This window comes from Athene cunicularia (genome assembly GCF_003259725.1).
Source record: "Athene cunicularia isolate RWA chromosome 9 unlocalized genomic scaffold, athCun1 chr9_part1, whole genome shotgun sequence".
Lineage (NCBI taxonomy): Eukaryota > Metazoa > Chordata > Aves > Strigiformes > Strigidae > Athene > Athene cunicularia.
This window is the reverse complement of record NW_020799110.1, coordinates 760,502-774,898: the sequence shown is the minus strand read 5'-3', so window position 1 is coordinate 774,898 and position 14,397 is coordinate 760,502. Positions and strand designations below refer to the sequence as shown.

Sequence of the window (14,397 nt, the reverse complement as noted above, 5' to 3'; positions counted from 1 at the left end):
CCACTGGCCGCTCTCTGCCCCAGGCCTCAACCACGGTGCCACGGCCACAAGGAGCCCGGCGGCACGGGGGCCCGTTCCCCGGCAGAGCACGGAGCCCAGGCCCGCGCTTGTGGGACGGGGTGAAGCCGGGCAGCGCCAGCGCGGATTCAGCCCGGCGCAGGGCAGGCCGGTGCGGAGCCCCGCGTGGGGAGGGGGCCGCGGTGATGCTCCCCTGGCCACGCCGGTGCCTTCTACGGTTTCAGCGAGGCGGCCGCGCTTCCTGCGGTTCCTGCTGGCAGCTGCAGCTGGGCTCCCGCGCCCAGGGCCAACTGTCAGGGCAGGAGCCCCGCCACGGACAAAACGGCGGGGCGAAGGCGTCTTGGGGGCAGGACCCGTCCCATCATGACAAGGGGGTGCCCAGCACAGACCAGCCCCCTGCCCGGTGGAGAACAAACCCGCCGCTCCCCGCCGGAGCAGCCGCAGCTTTCTGCCTCGATGGGGTGCCCTGCCAAGGCGGGGAGGGAACACGCAGGCAGGAGAAGGGGTGAGCTGAGCCAGCCAGCCCCACCGCGGCTCCTCCTGTCCCCCAGCTCTCCTCCGAAACCCGAAACACGGGTACGCTGTCTGCTTCCACTTACAGCTAAAAGCATTGTGAAAAACGAGGCAAAATGGCATTAACAACGTACCAGCTCCTCAGCTGCCTATGATAAGGCCATTTACATAAAAATTTTAGCACCGAAGTGTCTTTGTTCTTCCAGCCTTAAATTAAAACAAATGAACCAATCCCCTCCTTACAGAACTTCCTGCAAAAACATCTCTTTAGTGTACTAAAGCAATGAAAATAGACCTAAAAAAACGGGTTGAATTTCTTATATTCCAAATAGAAAGAGATTAAAATAAACCTTCTGATTTCAAGAAATACTTTAAAAAGGAAGGAGTAAGTGCAGTAGCTGCGTTCAAAATCACGCGTACGGCAGCAAAATGGTACTTACTCTTCCTTCTCTACACAGCTGTACACATTTTTAAAGAAACTACTTGTAACATACTCTGTTCCTCTCAGTACCCGTGGCTCCCGTCCTGTCACCGTTCAGGTACTCGACGAACGCTTCCCGGCGGGTTAGCCGGGAGTTAAGGGCGCTCCCCGGGCTCAGCCCCTCTCGCCAGAGTGTGGGCATTGCCCTGATGAACCCGTGTGAGGGGGGAAAGCGAACCACCCTGCACCCATGCTTTGACCAGTCCCACACGGGGTCAGTAACATGATGATAGTTAAATGGATGTTAATTATAATTAACCGCTTCATGGTATATGTCTGTTCCGGATCATCTGAGTATGAGACATTTGAGTTTATACCGAATAAATTTTGTTTCTATTCCTCCCTGCCCTTCTTTTTTCCTAAGTATAACACCAAGCCATCCATAGTTCAAATGGGAGATGCAATACAAAAAGCAGCCAGAAATCCTGGTGTTTTGAACCTTAACCAGCGCAACCGGTACACCTCCTTAGCAAGAGCTGTTTACTCTGACATAAAGAAGCTGTACCGATCTATAACTGCAGTGGATAATCAAAAAAAAAAAACCCACCCTCAAAACAAACCCAACAACTAGCACTTCAAGGAGGTTTTAAAACCAAATGAGAAATAATTCCAAGTCAGTTTTTTCTGCATTTTTTACATCAGCATTTGAATTAATTACCTGCACAATTCAAAACTTTGAAAAGTAAAATGAGCAACACCGCACACAGCTTGCACTTTGGAACACTCACCTCTACTCAGAGGAATCCGGCACATAAAAAACCTTAATCATTTCCAGCTACATTAATTAATGCCCTTTAGCGGTCCGACTATAGGGGCAGGCAGCTGTGGGCTCTGGAAGGTCGGAGGGATTAGGGGCAGCTCTCCCAGCCCCAGTGGCTACCAGCCTCCCCAGGGCTGCCAGGGCCTGCCCCACCGACACCGCACCAGGGAGGGCAGCGACACGGCCGCCCTTACCGGGACTCACTGTGACACCCCTGAAGAAGGCAGAGCACATAAACCAACTCTGTGTAGGATTTAAGCTTATTTCAGTCAATTTCCAGGCTTTAGGAGAGAAATGTTCCAGGAAAGCTTTAAACACAGTAATCCGTGATCTAATAAACTGAATACAGTTGCCAAAAAGCTGGTATTTCTGCCTTCTCACAACGGCATTCCTACCTTTGCCAATTCATTTATTTTAATGATGCAAGTAGCTGTACCACAAACAAAAGTCAGCTGCATCTCACTGTGCAGGCATTTAAATTTTGGTTTATATATAATCACTGTGCCCTTCTCCCTCACAAATCTGTCTAGATATTTCTGAAAAATTATGCAAGCTATTTATGTGGCTGGTCTTACTTTCCAGTTTATGTGATAGCACTCGTTCTTCTCTCGTTCAAGTCACTAGGAAAAGCACCAATTTAAAAAAGGAAGAATACTTGTCTCCCTTCGGTTCTACTGACGATGCTTCAGGCTGGGTCCTCTTGCCATGTCGGCAAAGGGCCAGTTCAGTGTGCAGCATCTTACTGGGTTGCCACGGAAGTGTTTTTGAAGCCCGTTTACCTGGGCTGACTGAGGTCTGCCACAGCTGCTCCCGAGAGCAAGGCAAGCCCTGGCCACCCTGGGAGCGGGGCCCGAGGTGGCGGCCGCAGCAGGGGCCAAGTTGAAGGCCAGAGGCCGGAACGCAGAGGGCTTGGGGAACACAGGCCAGGTGACAGGTCCCACTGCCCAGGCTGCTGGCTCACTGGGGCACTGGGATCTGTCCTGCTCTCCCCCTCCCACTTTGTTTCAGGCCTCCAGTCACACCTTTCTCTACGTTTTGAAAAAGGTCCTTGCTCAGCGCATCGATTTCCGTATATTGAATACATATTTTAGCTGACTTGTTGCCATTAGGCTTATTTAACAATTGCATCCAGGAAAGTTCATTTCTCACCAACGTGATCACATTTTTATATGCCTTTAGGTTTATTCTTCCTGAAGAGTTCAATAAGGTTCCTTGCAAATTGATCTCCTCAGCACAAACCCCGCTCCGTAATATATTCCACACTCCCACAGGTGAGAGCGTGGAGATGGCACCCGTGTGCTCGCTGCTCCCTCTGCACAGTAATGAAAGTAACACCAGGAATGTTTTCTGAATACAAAATACAACTCCCAAAGAAGTTGTTACTATGAAGTTACTGGGGTAGGAAAAAAATTCCAATACTTCTAAACACTTTCCCCAGCAATATTTTAAACTATTGTCCAATCCTACATCGATTCCACCTTCGCCAGTACCGTGAGGGAAGTGCAGAGTTTTATTTTCAGTGCGATGAAAAGCTGAGTTGACTTTACAGTCTGCAGACTCTTTTAAGTCGTGCTCTCCAGAGTTTATAACCCTTTCCAAAAAAGCCAGTTTTAACTGAAGCTGCATGGTACTACTGTTCTAAAAATCCCTTCTTTCCTCCTGTTCAGTCCAACCACAGAAAAAGACCCAAATGCTCAGTGCTGGTCACAGGGTGCTTACCCTTTTGCTGCGGGTGGATTTGCCAGGCTGCAGCTCCATGCACTCACCTCTGTGCAACAAGCGCTTGGCCAAGTGAGACATTCCCCTGCCTGACAAACCCCACCACAACCCCCCCAGCAGCAACTGGAAATATTTAAACTGCAAATCACTTTTTTGGCTATGAAACAGTTCCTCACGCTCCGCTATCAAGAAGAACTTTGCATTCTAAGGCACTTTACTTTGATATAAAGCTGCCACGTATATCCACGTGTGTCCACCCATCCATCTATCACCCGCATGCTCTGTGCAAGGGCAGCATCTTACTCTGCTCCATAAAACACCAGGTGCAGCCTCAGCATTCAATAAACAGGAATAAATAACAACGTAATAAATACAGAGAACCGACTCCTCTGTTTCCTCTGAGGAGCATCTAGTTTGAGTGTGAAATCTTTAATCATTCAGTTTGCCCTACCAGGGTTTTTCCTAACTTGCCTGCATTTTTATTTGGTTACACGCACAAATAAATCCGAGCTGTCTCTTAACTCACCTCCTGGCAGGGAAGATTTTACCAGGGTACCAGACAAGCAAGGATATGTTAATGCCAATGACCTTTCGAGCATGCCCTACCACCAGAAAGCTGAATTACTGGCAGAATTTACCATCAAAAGCTGGCTCTAAACCCCAATTCTAGCTGTACAACATGCTCCGAGCTGAGAGCTGCTGCACGCTGACAGCTGAATTCTGCCCAAAGAGCAGGACCAAGGCAGAATTTGTTTTTCTCCAAGTATTTGCTTCACCATCGTTAGTTTATAGTGAGTCCCAAGGCCCCAGAAAACATTTCATTCTGTCTGGTGTTTTCAAAAGACTTCAGTTAAACGTGCGTACTCTTGTTCCGATATTAACAAACGGAGAAAAAATATGCACTGTTCTTGACGCTGCTATGCTAGCTACTACACACGGCTAAAAATCTGCCAGGCTCCTGTGAAGTGAAAACCTCCCTGTGGGCCAGTCAAGGCTGGGAAGAGTTCCCTCAAAACAACCCATGCAGCCCCTCCCTCAGCCAGTACAGACGACTAGCACCGAAATCACAGTTTAGGCTGAATCCCCTCAGGATAAAAAAATTCACTTCTGCAATGGATTATCAGCCTGTGCTTGCAGAGTGTGACCACTGCTACAAATTCATCACGGAGCTCTGCTTGCTCACTTGCACACTTTTACACATGGTTATTCCTTCGATTTCTCTCCAGCACGTATAAAGCCTGGGCTAGCCAAATTTGTTATAATTCACTCTTGCAATCTTCTTGCAGCCTCAACCTAGTAACCTTTCTAATCAGCTTGTATTTATGCTTTCAAGACAGGATGTTTTTAAAAGGACACACATCTCCAGAAAGGACAGGAAAAGGCAAAACAACCCTGGAAAAGCTGGAGATTGAAGCAGCAGTGATACTGCTAGGGGCTAGAACGGCACAGAGCTGCTGGTGTTCCTGAAGTTCGGCACGTGGGTGCTTCCCGTGGAGAGCACCTCAGCCCAGGACCAGGAGATGGGAAAGGCTGAGGAAGAGCAGAAAACAATGACCTTCGCTGCTGCAAAGCGGTGGTCACCTACTCCACCAGCACCTACCCTGGTCTGGGTGATGCTCCTGGCTGTGGGTTTTTAGCATGCCCACAAAGGCCCCAGCTCCCAGGCACACCGCAGCCCTCCCTGTGCCTCAGCCGACTCTCGCCCACGAGCTGCCCCAGCCTCGAGCTGCCGTGCTGCATCTCAACAGGGCAGCTGCTCCAACTGGTCCCACAGGCATCTCCACCAACAGAGCTGGGCTCCGAGGCACCCGCGCCCCCACAGCCCCCTCTCTGCGTCGGCCGCTTCCTTGGGCACGTGGGGACACGTGTGTTCCCACCAACCGGCGCGGCACAACGACAGTGTGTGTGCACATGAGGGACAGTTTCCATACTCTGCCACCCTCTTCTTCAAATTTAAACCTCAATCTCCCAACTATTTATATTTAAGCCTGGAAGCTAACCCATTTAAATGCCAATAAAAAGTAAAGGGCTTTGTTTCTTCAAAAAACTGTTCCTTTCTTCAAATAGCACTCTCTTCCTTTTTTGCTAACTCTCTACTATTTCGCCAAGTTAGGAATGGTCCAGAGGAATCTGGAGCCGAAGACAGTCTTTCCAGGAACTTGACAGGACTTGAAGTGCTCTCGAGATGCAAGCCCGATCCAAACCCACTCCCCCAGCCGGCCCCTTCAAACCCTCCTGCTAAAGCACCGCCGCTCCTCAGCAGCCTCTGAGCAAACTTCTCAAGTATCAGAGTTTTCCCACCCAAGCAGCACTCAGTGTGTGCCCCAGCATCCCGTCTCTGAAAAGCAAGAGAACTTTTCAGGATCCCCAGGGCTGAGAGCCGGCAGTCAGAGTGTGCTGGGGTACAAAAGGCTGCTGAGTTTACACTTTTATCAGCCGGGAAGTTTATGCAGTGACTGTGATGAAGAAAAATGCAATCTGAGGAAACGGATCCTGTTTATCGCACCAATGTATCTGGCACTTTCAGGAATGGCTGTCGTCCCTCTGAAGCGGGGACAGCCCCTCTCCAGGCAATGCCAGCCCTGCTTCTCCGTAACAGAGCAGCTCCCGGCTCCGGGCTGGGCACACGGACACCCGGGGGCAATGCCCCCACGGCCCTCAGCGTTCTGCCCCAACAGCTGTTCTGATTCAGTCAAATAATTAGATGTTCCCTAACATAGGGCATAAATCCTAAGTATTTCAATAAATTCAAACGCAAACTCCACAAAGGTTTTCTTATTTGCATAATCCTGTGCTTTGGTACCTGACAGTCCAGTGTTAAATCTTATTCCAACAGCAGTAATCCTTCTAGTGGCACTGTGCAAATGAAGGAAAACGACAGAGTTTTGGATCAGAATAAAAGCGTCTCTTTTGGTATTTTATACAGGGACCCACTTAAGCGCTGCGGTGCAGCCCTGGATGAAGCAACTAAAGGCCCAGAGCCCCCCACCACGGCGTGGGGCTTGCAGAGGCGGGCGAGCGGGCAGACTCACCTGCAGGAGCCGGGCCCCTGGCGATGAAGGCCGCCAGCAAGCACGTCAGTGAGCTCCGCCAGCCAGGCAGGGACACGGTGAGCTGCCTTCAGATCCTTCACAGAGCAGAAAGATCACCCTCCTACTTCCCCCAAGCGCTGTAACGCAAGCCCAGTGCGAGGAACCACCCAGCGAGGCAACCGGTGGACAACGTCACTGGAAGGGCGCGTTGTCTGGGACCCTGATCCTCGAGACCGCAGGCAGCGCTCCCGGCAGCACCGGACTCTGCTTTCTCCCTTCTGTTCCCTTTGAAAGCGACACAGAGCAGGGGAAAGCCACAGCAGACGCAGGAATACATTTTAACTGCTCTTCACCAAATTGGCCTGCTCTGCCCAAGCCTGTGCTCGAGCGCAGGGCATCGCTCCCCTCTGCGAGTCCAGACCCCGGCCAGCGGCAGGACGGGGCCAGGACGGTGCCGGGAGCTGGTTCCCAGGGGGAGAACGTCACTGCCGGGGGAGAGAGCCAGCACCCAGCTCCCCGCCGAGCCCGGCCCCACGCGTCCAGCACCCACCCACGGGGAAAAACAAGGCAGCGCACAAGGCAGCACAAGAAAACAGGGAGAAGATTAAGGAGGTGCCCCTTACTAACCAACCCCAAAACAATGCTGGTTTTTCTCTCTCGGCAGGGTTTTCTGAACCTGACCCCATCGGTAGGAGGGCTGCAGACCTGCCTCGGCCCCGGACGCTCTCCTGGAGAAGGGGGCTCATGCTCAGACGTCAGACACGGCTCCGACACGGGAGCTACTCCTGGCCTGAAGCAGCACCCAGGGCAGCGCGTCCTAAGCGGCATCCAGTTGGGGTAGCAAGGCCCCGCGGTCCCAACGAAGAAATATTAATGCTTCTCCAAAGTCAAAAACCAGATGTGATCATTCTTGAATGTAATCTGCTGCTTCCAACAAGTTTAAGAATGAACCTTGGCAACAAGGCATCTGTATTTAGAAAAACAGAGACTTGGGGTCATCCCGGGAAGGAGAGAGGCCTCGCAGGCTGCTTCTGACCGCTCATGGGCAGACTTGGGACAAACAACTGAATATTCCTGACGTGAGGTTTTCTTATTTTATGCCTCTTTAAATTTTCCCTGCAAATTAGTTCAGAATTTTACTGATTCTGCCTGTACCCAGCGGAGCCCCCGACTGCACATAACACAAACCCATGCTGGTTTCTATTATGTACAGCCTCTAAACAAATGACAGTGCAAATGCTGCAATGAAATGTTTTAAATTTTTTTTAATTTCTTCCTGCAGATGTAGAGCTGAAACTGGAATATGAACTCTGAACACCGTAGTGAGCCATAACTCTTTTGTCTGAATATCTGATAACAATTCAAAATGCCATTTATATTCCCACAGAGGAACACGCATGGTTTCGACTGTTTGTTTTTTTAATGGACTATTTGCCACTCAGCCTAACAATTGCACCATTTTCCCAATCTATTTGCCACTTTGCTTCCTCTTCTGGAGCTCAGATTACTGGCAGACGCACAGGCTGAAGAGGAGAAAAACGGCAAATCAGATCTTAGGAATTTGAACACTGTTTATATTTTCATTTTTTTCCAAGGGTTACTGCTTTACGCGTTCCCTTGGAATCAGATGAGCGTCCATCTGCCTCCCAGCCCAGAGCCGAGCCCCTGCGCCCTGAACGCCGTTACTGCCTCCTGCTCGAGGGATGCCATATCCCACAAAGTTAAAACTACCAGAGTCACCTGCTGAAGTGTTTTGTAACTCCGCTTCTGGAATTTTTCTTCTGCCTTAATTAAGGGAGAGACAGAGCCAATAATCTGCCATTCTCACACTATTAGTGAAATACGCTTACCGTGATTTTGAATAAATAAGGTCCTTATTCTACACCCCTAAGTATGTATAACACAAAGGGGAATGACAAGCCAAAAAACCATTATTTTTTGAAGCAGTGACCGAGTAGAGAGATGTGAACAATTAACAATTACATCTCTGAGGTGGTAGAAATAAGGTGCTCACCAAGTTCATCTATAAAAATAATATGCCTTTATATTTTTTTAAGGCTTCTCAATAAAAAGTAGCATGTCACTTTTACAGAGTTCAGGAGTTTCGTTTTTTAAAAATAAGTACTTCTACAACAGAAGACAAAATACTAACACACTATGGATGGATCTTAGACACAAGACACCAGAGCTTCAAACTCAGACGTCATCAGTGAAAAGGCTTGAACTTCTAGTCGCTAGAATTTCAAAAAAGCAAAGAAATGTGAAAGTTCTAGACTTTTCAGCTGCTAAAGGAAGAAGCTTTTACACTTCACTGGGGAAACCCAACTTGAGCATCAGGAAGCCTCCTTGCAGAAACATAATTTAAGAGAGCTAAAACTTATTTAAAAGTTGCAGTGCCTGTAGCGAACACCAGCTCCGAAGGGATAAACTGTGATTCAGCCCAAATCCTGCCCACTGAAATCACGTGAAGTTCGGATCGGTTAGAACCGGCATGTTTTGGATCCCAAGAGTTCACCCCCATGGAAAGCCCCTGACTAACAGCAGTGCCAACCACAACCAGGCAGCGTGACAGCAAAGGCAGTCTGAGCGCTCACCACCCTTTCCCCGCTTTCTTCCTCATTGTTTTTATACTTTCAAAAATCCATGGCTAGGAAAGCCCGTGCGGCAGCCAAAGGATGTGGCGCGCACAGACGAGCTGCAGGCTGCCTGACGGGGTGTCCTCAGCGCATCTGCAGCCTCCCACGAGATTTGCATTTGACATCCATCTCCCCATTGTTAAGACATCTTTCTATCCGTTTGCAGGAAACGTCAGATGACTCATCTATCGGAACATCTGATGAAACTAACGTAATTTCAAAATTGAAATCTACTTAGGCATATTTTTCCAAGAAAAAAAAAAAAAAGAAAAATGTTTTAAAATTATGCTAAAAATCTGATTTCTGTTGCAAACTGGTTTCCTGATTTAGGAACTCGAGAGCTTATTTTTGCTGTAGACAGTTTAACAGGCTTTTAGGCATCCAAATTTAGGAAAAAAATCCTATGGCATTTGAACACCGCAGAGCCAGAGCTGGAGCTGACTCAGCCGCTCAAGTGCACAATTTGAATATACTACATAATCATTCTTGTTTTAAAATCATCCTCCTAACATCTAAGGGCTAGATTATCCCACCCGCGTTTATCTTGATTAATGCTCTACCCTAAGGACAGCCGTGCAGGTTTCACGAGGACTAATTACGAAGCCGGGCGTTCAACAGCAGGATGATAAAACCCCACTCTGATGGACACGGCCCTGACCTCTTCCTTGCGCTACCTCGCCGAGGTCACAGACAAGCGTGTGTCCTCCTTTTTCTCCCCCACGCTCCTCATTAACACGCAGGAGCTGCTGCTTGTTCCCGACTCGGAGCTCAGGGCGAAGCCGCGAGGTGCGTGCTCGGGACGCGTTTCCCAGCAGCCCTGAGGGGACGCTTTGGGAGCAGATGCCCCTTGCTTTTTGCTCTAGACCTACATATAAAGTTCTCACTTTCATTTCACAGGCATGGAAAGATTTTTTTTTTTAAATAAATAAATTATTTTACCCAAGCTGAAAGTTCCCCTTCTGAAATCTATTTTTACCTCCTACGAGCAGACTCGATGAGTCGCGCTTGCTCGCGGGCGGCTGCGTGCTCCGTGCACGCCGTCCCTGCACAACATCCGCGGAGGACACCTGGGACGGAGGCCAAAGTCTGGCCGGGCAGCGCTGAAGGGTACTGCCATTTCACCGGGTCCCCTCTGCAAGTATTTGCTTTGCCTGTTTATGTTCTAAATATAGCAGAGCACACCGGCCATCTCCAGCTCCTCAGCCGGCACTGCTGGCGGGGCCGCGGCACTCTGCAGCGCTGACACACACCTGCCTGATGTCAGCTAATATCAGGCAGTTTTTCTAAGCCACAGTAATTCCTGGGAGCACTACGGGTGCAAGAGGCATTTGTAGTTTGTAAAGAAAAATTCAGTGACTAAGTATCTGTCTTACGTCCAAGAGACAGTGCAAGAACAGCTGTTTAGTTAATGCTGATATTACATACATTTATAAGAAATCAAATATTTTAATACTAAGGTCAGTTTTTAGGTGTACTGCCATTTTAGTAAAGAGCAGGGGCATTACATCCACGCTGAATTACTGAAATATTAAAAATTACTTCTGAATGGCCTGATCAAAATTAATTTTCTTTTTCCCTTTGGTAAATTTTTAACTGAGGGTCTAGACAAATCTGGTATAACACACCCCTAAATAGTTTTTGTATTACATCTAAAGTTTATGATATTGCAGAAAACATAACAAAGTGCTTGTTTAGCTCAGCACACACAAAAACTGACAGAGCTGAACCAAAACGAAACTGAGCAACTGCTTCTCTGCTTTCTGGACTGGACAGGGAATTCACTGAAGAGATCTATTTCATTTTCTGTTTACCAAAGGCATTCTCATGCATTATACAAGCTCCTTAGCTAAAAATAAAAAAATTTAAAAAATAAATAAATAGAAAAAGCTCTGGAGCCCACTGCCACACCACCCCCCCACACGTGCTGGGCCCGCGCTGCAGCACCGCGCTCTGCAGCGAGCGGCTCTCCGGGCTCCGTCGGGCCCCCGGGAGCCTCTCCAGCACACAGCACCTCGGCCACAGGTAAACCTTTTAGCATGAACACGAGTAAACGGAGCTCGGAAGCAGCGCATTTTTGAAGAGCAGATTCCTTCCCAGCTTACAACTTGGCTACTGCGCTGACTTGACGTGGGCAGCAGAAGACTGTTCTGCAGGGGTTCTGAAGCAGTGCTGTGACGTTACTGTCCCCAGACCTCGTCGCTCTTTACGAAGGTGGTCATTATCCCCTTCGTTAAAAAAGGAAATGGAAGAGCCCTGCTGATGGCAAGAGAAGAGCCAGCCGTGCCGCCAGGGCCGGGGCAGCGCGGCCGGTCCTCGCTCCGTCTCTCATCCAGACCTGAGCCCACGCTGCCGCTCCGGCTCCAGCACCGCCGGCGCCTCGTCCAGCGCTGAGATTTCAAGGCGCTTCCAATGACCCTGGAGGTCAGCAATGTGTGCGGAGGACACTGATGCACAGAGCACTCCGGTGATGCCTCCTCTAACGCAGGAGATTCACATCGTTAACTCCGGTGCCTTTTTTCAACCTTTCCGGTGGGGTCCTGGCTCTGGCGAGCGCCGGGCCACCACGGGCACTGCTGTACCTTCCCTCGCCCGCTCTCCCGCTGTGGGAGGTTGGAATCTCGAGGCCAGGCCCGTCTCTCTGGCAGGTACACCACCACGGTACGACGCCTCGCCTCGCCGCGAAGAGGCAGCGCCAGGCGGGCTCGCTGCCGCCCGGGGCGGTGGCCACGGTGGCCACGGTGGGCAGAGGCTCCGGGCCGCTCCTCCGCCGGGGGCGATGCCTCGGGGCTGGGACTTCACATCCGTGTTGGCGGCCCCCCCAGCACTGCTCCTAACTCCAGCACTTTTTGAAGGCACAGAAACATTTTATTTCTACATTTTAAAATGAGTTTTTCTTCCCCCCTGCGTGTGTTATAATTATTGTGATTTTAAAATAAGTTTAAACACAGAAACAAAACTATCCCCATATCCATAAGTCAGAACATGGCTGGGAGTGGTGGGCTGGGTATTTCAGCCCTGAGAGCATTTTAAAGGTTCACCCCCTACGCCGATCTCAGACAAGGCCCATTTTTAAACTCAGGAACGTTGCAGGATTTATACAAAACCGCTATAAACCCTCTTCCTGCCCAGCTCCCGCTGCGAAGGGGGCCTGGCTGCACAAGCAACCTGCAGTAGCTGGTTACAGCTACAACTCCCTCCCCAGAGCACGTCCCTGCTGCGAGCCAACACCACGCACTCGGGCTCTGCTCTACTTCCCGGGATTTGGTCCCAAGAAGAGAAAATTATACCGTAGAAAGTCTGACAGGCGTATTTTCTGTTTTCCAACTTTTGATTTTTTTATGACTCTACTGAATTAATTCTGTACCGTTTGTGGGATGAGCATTTTAATGTTAAGCTTATTTAACTCATAAAAAATGAAGGGAATGGGATGGGATTCACACATTTAACACCTATTACTGAAACTACAGCTACGGCAAAACAGCAGCCACACATTCACAGCACCTAACTCGGATACGTCTCCTAAAAACCATGGTGAGGCTGCACCCTCTCTGCTACAGCCCTGCCTGCACATCTAGAGGCACCCTGTTTTCTGCTAAGCATCGTCCTTCCCTTAAGCAAGTGCATTTGTGAGAAAGAGAGGCCAACCACAGCAGTCCCAAACACAGAAATACAAGCAGGGTGCTCACAGACACCCAAATAACCTAGAGAGGAAAACACTCTTCTAAGATTCACCATCAGCTGTCCAGAGACACCAACAACCCGCTGGTAAGTTACGAGATGGAAATAAATCCTCATATTGCTTACGTGGTTTGTGCTATTAAAAACAAAGAATCCTTACAGTGACTTTGCTGTTTCTACGTGAAGTGCCCTTTATTCCTGCTACAGGCAGAAAACAACTTGGAGGCAAAGAACTAATCACTGTAGCCATACCCGAGGATTTGAGCCCTGCCAGGCGTATTTTCCCTTCATTCCCCCTTCCCTTCCCCTGAGGAAAACAGCAAAACAAATCAACAAGCATCAATAAAATAAAAGCAGCAAAACATCCCGCTGCTGGCAGCCGGCAAAGGCTCCCTTTCGGGCTGCAGGGTTTTTCTCTGGCTACAACTGCTTCTTTCATTAACTGTATATCCTTGAAAATAATGTAATATTTACTCACTTTCAATGAATCAAAGCAGGCGATTACGCGTCCGTTTTCAACTTGGCAGCTTTTCGATGGGTGTGCAAATTTACATTCCGTGTCTGGTCGTGAGCAAGTCCCCCTTTGGAACTCCCTACACACTTCCAGCGTTAGCCATTTTGTGTCCCGAATTGGCGTGACACTAACAGCCATCTTTAGATTTTACAGGTAGTTAAGATTTCCAATAGAACGGACAAACGAGTAGCTGAACTGATAAACTGGAAATGATGAAAGAGCCACCTCCAGAATACTCTTTTGTTTGTTTGCTTGTTTCCCCCGCTCCCTATTTTAAAAGTACGTGTAAAATTGGGTGGCTGCAATCTCAAGGAAGAGACGTGCCACCAGGAGTTCACAGCGTGACACCGTTAATCGGCAGAGGTTTTGTACTTAGAGAAACGCTAGGGTTACCAGCAAGGTGGACGTTAAAAAGTGGGGCCCGGGAGAAGCCTGGTGCGCTCAGTACCCCATCCTGAGTGCCAGCCGGAGCCCACACTGCGAGCATGAAAACGTGGCAGACCCTCTGACAACGGGATTTCCAAACTGCTCTTGGTAAAGTTGTCTGCAAGGTAATCTCCACGCAGCTGGATTTGCAACGGGGTTTTGTGGTGCAATCGGTATCGATTAGTTTGGCATAGACAGATGCAGCAGTTTAGAGCAACGATTGAGACCGGATTGGTTTTTTTTTTCCTCCTCTCCTTGATTTTCAGGCAGAAGATCTCTGACCTCAGCAAACTTTTTACTTTTTTTTTTTTTTTTTAAATTTTTGCAGTAAAGCAGCCTACGGCAAGGCCCGATCGCGCCTTTCCCTCGGTTTTGGGTGGCAGTGGGGGTGTCTGGCTAGAGGTGGCGGGCGGATGCGCTGTCGTCGCAGTCTAGCTGGCAGCAAGCAAGGCAAAAAGCAGCGGCTGCTCTAGAAGCGGTCCCAAGCAGCAGAGACGTCAGGAAAGGCACTTCTTAGTACCAACCTGTAGAGAGAAGAGACACGTTACAATTCACCGGGCGGCATTTCGGGGTGTCCCGCGGAGCCGCCGCCGCCCCGCGCCGGGCAACTCACGCCAGCC

At 49.4% G+C, this 14,397-nt stretch overlaps 1 protein-coding gene across 5 annotated transcripts in view; it reads right to left on the bottom strand.

Annotated features, from left to right (window-relative positions):
- Positions 1–14,397, bottom strand: part of MBNL1 (muscleblind like splicing regulator 1) — a 95,505-nt gene that overhangs the window by 57,821 nt on the left and 23,287 nt on the right. For 3 of the 5 annotated variants that reach the window (XM_026854576.1, XM_026854577.1, XM_026854578.1), the window contains exon 1: positions 13,316–13,518. The exons of 1 other annotated variant lie outside the window; for it this stretch is intronic. In XM_026854576.1, coding sequence (XP_026710377.1) covers positions 13,316–13,489 — 174 coding nt within the window. In that variant the 5' untranslated portion in view covers positions 13,490–13,518. Of the gene's footprint in view, positions 1–13,315; positions 13,519–14,301; positions 14,396–14,397 lie in introns of those variants that run through there. One more of the 5 variants, XM_026854579.1, reaches the window with a different exon arrangement.